The sequence below is a fragment of the Pterocles gutturalis genome, unplaced genomic scaffold, assembly GCF_000699245.1.
Source record: "Pterocles gutturalis isolate BGI_N339 unplaced genomic scaffold, ASM69924v1 scaffold43619, whole genome shotgun sequence".
Taxonomy (NCBI): Eukaryota; Metazoa; Chordata; class Aves; order Pterocliformes; family Pteroclidae; genus Pterocles; species Pterocles gutturalis.
The window spans coordinates 53,260-62,859 of NW_010137363.1; the positions used below are offsets into that span (position 1 = coordinate 53,260).

The 9,600-nt window shown below is 41.3% G+C and overlaps 1 protein-coding gene across 1 annotated transcript in view; it reads right to left on the reverse strand.

Annotated features, from left to right (window-relative positions):
• Nucleotides 1-9,600, reverse strand: part of GRIK1 (glutamate receptor, ionotropic, kainate 1) — a gene marked incomplete at its 5' end in the record, with an annotated part of 37,179 nt that overhangs the window by 25,270 nt on the left and 2,309 nt on the right. Inside the window, 3 exons of the mRNA XM_010082587.1 lie at nucleotides 5,193-5,416; nucleotides 6,030-6,233; nucleotides 7,435-7,548. Coding sequence (XP_010080889.1) covers nucleotides 5,193-5,416; nucleotides 6,030-6,233; nucleotides 7,435-7,548 — 542 coding nt within the window. The remainder of the gene's footprint in view (nucleotides 1-5,192; nucleotides 5,417-6,029; nucleotides 6,234-7,434; nucleotides 7,549-9,600) is intronic.

Sequence of the window (9,600 nt, forward strand, 5' to 3'; positions counted from 1 at the left end):
AGGTTAATGAAGGAAACAAGGAAAAGAAAACCTCAGCTGAAAGGCTGTCCACGGGATGTCTCGCAGCTGCCTCGTGCAACCTGTGGAGCAGTGCTGCAATGCCAGGAGCCGTTTCCACAGTCCCGAATCGAGCGCAAGGCTACTCCCTCACTCCTCCCACTCTCCAGGTAGAGCCCCCCAGGGTGAGGCTGCCCCACTGCCCCATGGCTTCTCTGCCCGCACCCCTGACAGACAGGCATTTGCAGGGGCTGTGGGACAGCTGGAAGTCACATAGCTGCTCCTTGGTAAAGTGTTTAGAAAATAATGAAGGAGTAGCAGCACTCCAAAGGCAGCCATCATCAGCTGTCTGTAGTCAAGACACGGGATGCTGAATGCACTCTCCTGGTCTAAGGCTGCCACGGCAGTGGAAAAAAAGGTTGCTGATGGTTTGAAGGCGTTTGGGAGCAATTGCAGTGCCTGAAAGCCACAGGGCCACGTTGTCAGCATTTCTGAGAGTGAACTACGCAGAGGATTGCCTCTAACAGAAGAACTCTGCTCTACTGCCCGCGCATCATCCTGCAACTGCAAACCGTGCCCCTTCTGCTCTGCACAGCACTTGGCAGAGGCATTAAGGACCGTTTCTCCCCAAGGTACCTTGTCTGCTGTTGCTTCCCACTGCTGCATGGCTTGCTGCATACTTTCTCATGAAGTTTATGAATATAGCTTTAATTGACAATGTCATGCCAATACATCTTAATTACTGTTTTAACAATATAATTAAGCATTGAATTTATGCACAGTTGCAAGCACAGTGCCTTGCTTATCTGAAGTAATGAACTCTGATAGTAATGAACCCACTAATTGAAACAGTATGTAGCTTAGGGTGCCATTAGCTGCACAATATTACCATTACTAGTACGATAATATTAAAAATTGTAACAAAAGGCACAGCTTTCAGGTTCAAGATACATTAGGTCTGCATATACCAGTTAAAAGAAAAGCAATCACCAAGTTATATGTTTCAAATTTGTTTTAGAATAATGGTAGCAACTGTTGTGTACTAATGAAATTGTTTCCCAGCTCAGTTAATGCACATGTGGGGAAACACACCGTTAACAAGAGACACAGAATTAGGACCTGTGTAGGTTGCCTCAGCTGCAAACGACCACAAATGTGAAGAAGTCCCGTGCTGAGTGTTCACTCACAGGGTACCAGAATGTTGATACAGGACAGTAAGAAGATGTACAAATAACTCTGCCTGATCTGTCTGGGAAGGCCAAGGCTGATATCTTGCATCATTTCAGACAAGAACCACATTCAGTAGGTTGGACACAATCATCTCCATCACCGGAAGAGCAAAAAGGAAGGTGCTAGAAAGTGCCAACAAAATTCTGGCAACAAAACTCTTTCTGCCAGACTGGAAAGATTGTTATAGCACTGACTATATATTTTAATGTGGTACTAGGGTATCTACTTCTTTTTCACATTGAAACAAAAGCAGATTTTCTTCTTGTCTTTCTATTGCTGTGCTGACCTCTAAGAAGAGGCTAACTTACAATGCTGCTCTGGTGCACTGCTTAGGCTTTCTGTTCTCCTGGCCATTTTCCCCTGGTTCTCTCCCTCTTCAGACCTTCAGCAGTAGCTATGCTGAGGTTTCTGATATAAGTGAGATGCGCAAGGTCACCTAAGCACTCTTTTATATAGTCTCTGCGTGACATTATTCACCACTGGTGGTTACCTCGGCTACCTAGCTCTACCATCGACATAAACAGCACAGCTGATATGGTGTTAATAGTAAAGGGAAATTTTGTCAGAAAACACCTTGTTCATTCACTGCCAGAGTACTTAGAAAAAGAGCTTTGTCAGTCTGTAACACTTTGCAGTGAAAAAAACTTCAGTGTTCGAGTTTAAAAATTAATATAACAATGACAGGGCTACATAAGGCTCAAAGATAAATGAGAAATTATTCAGCTGCTGAAAAGTTTGAAGAAATAACAGGAAGATTATCCCAGCCTATGAAAATTATTTCCAAGTATTTGTCTTCCATGAACTGACGTCAAAATACTGTTAACCATTTAATTGACTATGGCAGTGTTAAACAGTGGATGCTTCCTGAGGTTCTTAAAACCAATCTAATCCACATTTGCTCAAACACTTGGCAAATCTTACAGAAATTTTGACATATTTGAAATGTGAACAGGTCTAGATACAGACTGTAAGAATAGCTTAGCTACTTGTAGTAAATTAAAATTTATAAAGTCTAAAGTAAATTAAGATGACATGTGAACACAGTTTTGTGTACTCCAGTCTATATAGTTGCGACCTAATCAGGCACTGGTTTTAGGCATCAGTTCAAAAAAAGCTTTTATGTCAGAAAAAATTTAAACATTCAGAAAATTATGTTAACTATTTCGCTTAACCAGTGGGTTCTTCTCCTCCTTTCCTAAAACAGGTGGGTTATGAGAATGATACTCAAACTTTATATATTTAAGTTGTTACAAGTTGGGTTTTGTGCTGTGTATTATGAATGTGCGGGGTCTATATCTTCAATGACATGTGAGCCTTTTAGATAATTTTAGCCACATTTGACAAATAGGTCGAGGACTTAAAGGTTATGATCCTCCTGCAAGTGTTGTGAAACGTTGCAGTTGTAGTCCCACTAGGAAAAAAGCTGCAGGATGAGCTCACAACTTGTTATGTATCAGTTAATCCACATGGGAAAGATTGCCTATAAATCCTTCAGCTGCAGCGAAAGCAAACACACAGACAAACACACTTCAACTGGCGATCACAATCCACCATGAGACACAAATCTGTAGGCAGGCTTCATCAGTCATGCTGCTCCTGGAACTACTGCTTTTTAGAAAGATTTAAGAAAAAAAAAACAAACAACAAAACACAGTTACACAGGGTGAACCTGTGGATTTACCCAAAGGCTATGCTGTGATTTGGAGCAATATTTAACAGCCCAGAGAGAAAAGCAAACAGGTTTCACAGCTGATGATTTGTGAGCACTATGCATTTCCCTTTGGTTCACTCCTGGCCACGCATCTGTGTGTGGGCAGCTCTGCCAGCAGACAGGGGACCCTGATGCTTATTTATTCTTGCAAACTTGATGCTGTTATTTTAAAAAATAGAAGTTCTGAGGATAACACAGGCTTTGTTTTCCCTTCCGCCTGTTCTGAGGTGGAGAGGACTGTGGGATGCTTTTAGTCTTAGCACACAACTGCAGAAAAGTCAATCTGTCACAGTTGAGCAGATTTAATATTAGTCATGAATGAGATCATGATTTGCGTACAGTAAGAGTTATTATTTATGGTACAGTGAGCCATGGCAAGAGCTTGTGGGAAGTCATGACTAATTGTAAACAGTCCTGTAGCTGCCAGGGATGGATGAACTCTTTCTTTTACCTAGGGCCAACACTAATAAGTTAACCCATGACCTCTTCTCTTCTAATTCCCTCCTTCTTCACACTCTTGGCTATTTAAAGGAACAAGTAAGTCGCACAAGTTTCTGTACTTTTGTACCAGTATAGAAACATGCAAACAAGCAAAGCATTCACATAGGTTGTTCACTTGAAACAAGAGTTGTTCAGTGGACCACAGAGAAATGTATTTCCAAGGCCAGTCACTCTCAGCAGAACTGCTTGTGTGAATAAAGGTTTTGCAGGGCTGTGACTTTTGATTGAAACAAAACAGTGGATTGGAGGAACAGCAGCAAGAGCTTCACTTGACTTGGCTCACACAGAAATGCAAGTCAGATAGAATGTGTTGTATTGTCAGAATTAGTGACTCAGATTACATTTATTTTATGACATTTGAATGAGGTAAGTGTATGTATATGTTGGAATATATACATTATTCCTGACTTCTTAAAGTTGAATGCCGTCATTTGCAATAAAAAACCACAGCTTATCTATGTTACCTTTGCTATGATGTGTGGAATTCCAATGACACATCACTTCACTTCTTATATTTCACAGTATAAATGTTTTCTTGGCCTGTTTTCCCATGTACTTTTCAAATGTGGAATATGTTGTTGCTGTATATGCAAAACAATCCACAACAGAATTGAGGAAAAGCTTAATTAGGGATCCTCAGTAAAAAGAATGAAAACATGAATCTCTGTGAAGCACTAGTAGAAATATTTATGTTTTAAATGATGAAAAGGAAAAATTAAGGCTAGCATGAGATCAAATAAACAGAGTTGGAAATGAAATGCTAAGGCCACTATTTGAAGAAAAGGACAATAACTATGCCAGTTTGGGGTCCAGGTTTATTGAGGAGTATATAAAAAACTATGCCTCAAAAGACTAGTTTCCTCTGACAAAAGTTCAAAGTTTATCTTCTTTCATGCTCGGTTTGCTCTTGTTCAAAGCCCTAGACCAACTGACTCCCAGACTGTGGTCCATGGTCTCTGAGGTCTCTCATGATAAGTAGCTCATATCCAGTTTGTGAAACCATATCAGCTGTCTAGATTTTTTAAGGTAAAGTTCAGTGATAAGGGTATAGAGTGCTCTGCTGACCCTCTGGAGATGTGACTGTGGTCCACTGGTCCAGAAACTTTGTGGTGCACCTGCTGCTGAGAATATTGTGAGGTTTGGCCTCATTTGGACAAGTGCTGTGTATGTGCTTATTTGCCACTGGTTTTGAATAAGAACTTCACTGTGATCCTGCCCCTGGCAGGCACGGTGGACATCAGGACAGCACTGGGAGAGAGCCTTGAGTATGCATCACCTTGTAAATTGTCCTCTCAGGTTCCCATGCAAGTCATCTTGTATTTTCAAGGGGAAAGGAGCAGAGCTAATTAATGTCCCTCAGCAAAAATATGTTCACGTCCTCTTTCTTACCTTTTCACTGTATGCACTGTTAGTAGAAGAGAGAAGTGCCTACATGCAAATAATATAAACTGCTTTTCAGCATGTAGTCTGCTGAGGTGTTGTGCAGTGACAAAGAAAGGCTGACGCATTTCATCGGATATTTCTCTCCATTCAGCCCTTAAGGAAAGTAAAATCTCATCACATTGCAATATAAAAAAGTGATAGCAGTGTTGATGTGAAAATACCAAGAGACTTTGTAGAATGTTATGTTTTAGGACTGGATAAAACCCTTAAGGATAGTATTAGACTATATTTACTTTGCAGAGCCCATGCAACACCTATGGGAGGAGACGTAATTAATGTGGATGCATCTAAAACTACACTTTCAACTTACCTTGCAATGACAAAGAGGACACAACTGACTCCAAGGCAGGCTAGGAGAACATACATCCAAATATCAGGAGAAAGAGGGTTTAAGAAGGAGAAAACACCAGGGTTTGTCCCATTGGGCTTCCGGTACAAGATACTGATTCCCAGCGTCATGAAGGGCTTGGAAAAATCAATTACCTTCTCTCTTACATAAGTAATAGTGAGAGGAGCAACTGCCAGATCAGCTTTCTGAAAACACAAATGGGAAAATACTTATTCTTTTTCATGTTCAGCAAACACACTACTGTTCCTTCAATTTTTTCCCCCCAAGTGCTAAAAACTAAACCGAATTTGACTATAAATCTGAAGCATGGGACAAAATTTAACATTGCTAGGGCATTACTTGGTACATGACACTCTCTGCTCCTTTGGGAGGCAGAGGGATATTTGTCACTTTCATGGGAGCGGGCAGGAGAGGTATGAGCAGGGATGCAGGGCTCAGTCCTGTGCAATGGGGCAGCCTGTGAGTGAGGACTGCCAGAGAGTCTGGGCAGGGACTACGTCCACAGCTCAGAGGCTGCTGGAGGGCAGAGGTGAGCTGGAAGCTCAACTTTTGCTGTTGGAGTTTGTAACCAAAGGGGTGGGCAGGACCCATTGCCCCACCGCAGATGGAATTTCTCCCCAACACCCGCAAACTGTTGGTTCAGACAAACTGACGTGACTTCCTACTGTGACAAACGGCAATAAAGACAGAGTAGTGTCTCTAAAAAAATCAAAACTAAAGCAAACATTTAATTTTGTCTGACCATATAAAGTACCACAGGAGAAAGGAGAAAAAAAAGAGAGAATTATTCAGTCTTACATGATCTATGAGTTCTTTGACCATCCCATTCCACTCTCCTTTGTCATTCTGGGCTCCATATTTACCATCAGAAACTAGTTTGACCTCATAGATGAAGCCTAAAATATTTGAGAGCTCCTTTAGTAAGTCCAGGCAATAACCCTCGAATCTGTCATTTCCATACAAGGGCTTGTCAGACTTCTTGTACATAACATAGGGATCTTCCTATAGAAAAAGACAGTAGACACATAGCAATAGAAAGGAGGTTTGTTTCAGATCGTATCAGTTTCTCTAAATTATGTGAATATTTTATAAATGGATAGCAATTAGACAGAAACCAGTAATTTACCGTGTCCATTAAAAGCTGCTTTAGATGTGTTAACAAATTGACTGAATCAATTAGTGATAAGCATAAGGGCCCTAATTTTCAGTGGAACAGACCATTCATAGCTCCCAGGAGCTTTAATTAAAGTAGTGCTTAGCAGCTCCAAAGTCAGATCCAAGATCTGTGTTCTATTTTGTCCCACCCTAAGGGACAGGAAGGGATCTTGAAGGAGAGAAGCCTAAAAAACAGAAAAAAGGAGAACCTAAAACTGAATATTCTGTGAGAAATAAATCTTTATTGAAAATAAAATCTTCAAATCTATTAAATAGCTGTGAGTTGAGCAGGTATTCACATGAGAGAAAGGAGAACAGCACAGGTAGATTGCAAAGTACCTTGCTGCTTTTCTTTTTAAAGAATTTTGGATAGAATATCAGGGCAAGTGGGTTTCTGCAGTTTAATGTGGAAAAAGACCTCTGGCAATAGAATAAGCGTGTAGAGGGAGTCTTTGAGCTCTGTCCCTCCTCTTGAGGAATTAGGCAGAATAATTGAAAAAAGGGGTATTACTGTCCAGGGAGAAAGCAGGAGGCTGAATAACTCGTGAATACCCAGTTGCATATTTTCCATTTATCATAGTAAGGACATACCTCAACTTGTCTATCCACTGTTTGTTACTTTCTCTCACTCATCTTCATCTCATTTTCAGTAAAAAGGAAGGATGTAAAAGCACTGACTACAAAGCTGAGTATTTGTGTGTGTTAATTCTTCTGGGAAAAAAAACAACTATGCAGGGTTCATCTCTGAAACATTGAAATAAGCTAAACAATTTTGGAGGCAGAGGTTCCCAAGAGTCTTTCATTGGCAGTGGGGTATTTTTGAATCAATCTTGTGGACAGATGTATATGTTGATTCTGAATCTAAATCAAAAAAATTGATTGAAAACAGGCTAGTTTAACAAAGCATTGTTCAGTGTGTCAGAAAATGGCCATGGAGTGCAGGGGGGAGGTGGTAAAGGTGGTTGCAGAGAGACCCACAACCCACTGTCAGCAGTGCCGGTGTCCTACAGCATGGCGAGTGGCATCACCTCTGCCTGGCGAGACTTACCAAAATGGTGGTGACAATAAGTGTCCGGTTAGCCAAGGAATCGGTGATGTTGGTCGATCGGTCCTTGTTGCTGTCCGTCATGTTAAGGCCACTGTATGAGTTCCAAACCCCAATCTGTGCAGAAGAGAGTGGGTGAGCGGCTGCCCGGGTGCAGTGAGCTGAAACATTTCCCCGAAAGCTCACCGCCGTGCACTGGTTCTAGTCACCATGGAAAGAGACACCAGCAGTACAAAATGCTAGAGAAAGGAAACAGCTGTAGGTCTGAGTGAGGCAGCAACATCAAATAGCTGATTTAGAAAACACAGGGAACACACCGCCCTTTCAAAAGAGGGTGGAAATGAATAAGCTATAGGAGTCTAAGGCACGTCAATACAGTGGTGTGTTAGCCAATTTGCTACAAAAGTGGAACACGTTGACTTTGTTTCCTGCTAAAAAATGTAAAATGTCTATTTTTTATGATTTTTAAAAATTTTTGTAAATGGTAAGAGTTGAAACATATGGCAAGACCTCTCTCTTCCAATACAACAGATTAAAAGCTTGAACAAATACGTTGAAGCAGATTGATGGATGCACTGGCCTTTTGCTTCCACTATGCCTTCAGCAGGTTTAGCAAAGATTATTCTGTCATTTCTTGACTACTATATATGACAGAGTTAGCAAGGTGATACCGTTTCACCCACTGATCAGTATTTGCTCAGTAAATACAAGTGGCCAAAGGCAAATTCCTTTCTAGCCCCAGAGACAATGAAGGATTGCAGTATTTAATGCCCAATCCAAAGCCTCAAGGGAAAGATCTTCACGATTTCAGTGGATTTGGATCTACAATTTACGAGGGCAGAAATTATAACCGTGTTGATTTATTCAGATAAATATTTACTTAACATAAACACAATCTGAAGGCATCTTCAGGTTTTCTTGCCTTTAGATTTACATACCCAGCAAAGCTGAGGGCTGATGTGAAAAAGCTGCAGGCAAGGGGCTGGCTCAGGCAGTTCGGTTTGTATTGGACATTTGTGGAGAGCACCAGACGGATGGCTTCGGGGTCTGACATTGGCCATCCATAGAGCTGTTCGCATCACTGCACCACTGTGCCATGGTGCTTCAGCTCTATCCGGGAGGAATCTGCTTTCAGATGCTCCCTGCTGGGACTGCCAGTGAAGCTGCCAGGTAAGCCTAAGAAAAAACCCACTGACTTGTCCAGTGTACTAAAGGTCTCTATCTGCCATCAGATGCTCGGTCATTTCAGACCCAGGCCAGACTCTTTTTCTTTGGTTGTTAACTGAGGCAGAGATGGCGTTGCCTTTGTACCAAACCCAGCAGATTAGTTTGTGCCTGCTGAGTGTGGATTTGTGGTAATAACTGTATAATTTCAAACAAACTTTGGGTTTGTGTCACTGGGTGCCATTACTTTCACATTTAACAAACCTTTATCCGAAGTATGCTTAATGGGGATAGTCATGCCATTTTTAATTAATTAGTTTTTCAAGTGTTTATTAGTCATTCCCTTTGTTTTCAAAACTAGATCAGGTTGGGAAACTGATCTGGAAAGTACATTGAAAACAAAATGTTGGATATTATGATAGCCTGTGCCAGGAATACAGTGAATAACCAGTGTCCTTGAATTTGCACCAAGGTGGCTGAGTTAATCAAAAAGCTGTTCTGCTCGTTGTTACTGACTTGATATGCTTCTACCAGCTGGCAGCAGGGAAGAGAAGAACAACCATGAAGAACATGGAGTGACACAGTCACAGTGCATACAAAATACACCAGGAGACCACTCTATGTCTGGATAAGAGAATGACACCGCAGGTCAGCCTTGATTAGAGCGATGGAGGAGGTTGGAGGAGCACTGGAAGAATGAGGCCAAGGTAGTACATCACTATGGTGAATCTAGGGGATTTATTGCAGTTTAGTGACAAGTTTGAGAGGTGTCATATGCCCTTCTCAGCAAGCCTGTGCTCTGAACCAATTGTAATTTGGTTTAAATCAAATCAGCGTAACATGAAATGCCTAGAGTCCAAAGTGAGACTGGTTCAATAGCATTCTGCATGTCAGGTAGGATGATCTATTCACCAGTAATGAGGGAAATGGGGGCCTTTGTGCTTTAGCCTGATTCACTGAAGATTAAAACGTTATTAAGTATGTGCTTTATAAGAACACAGAAAG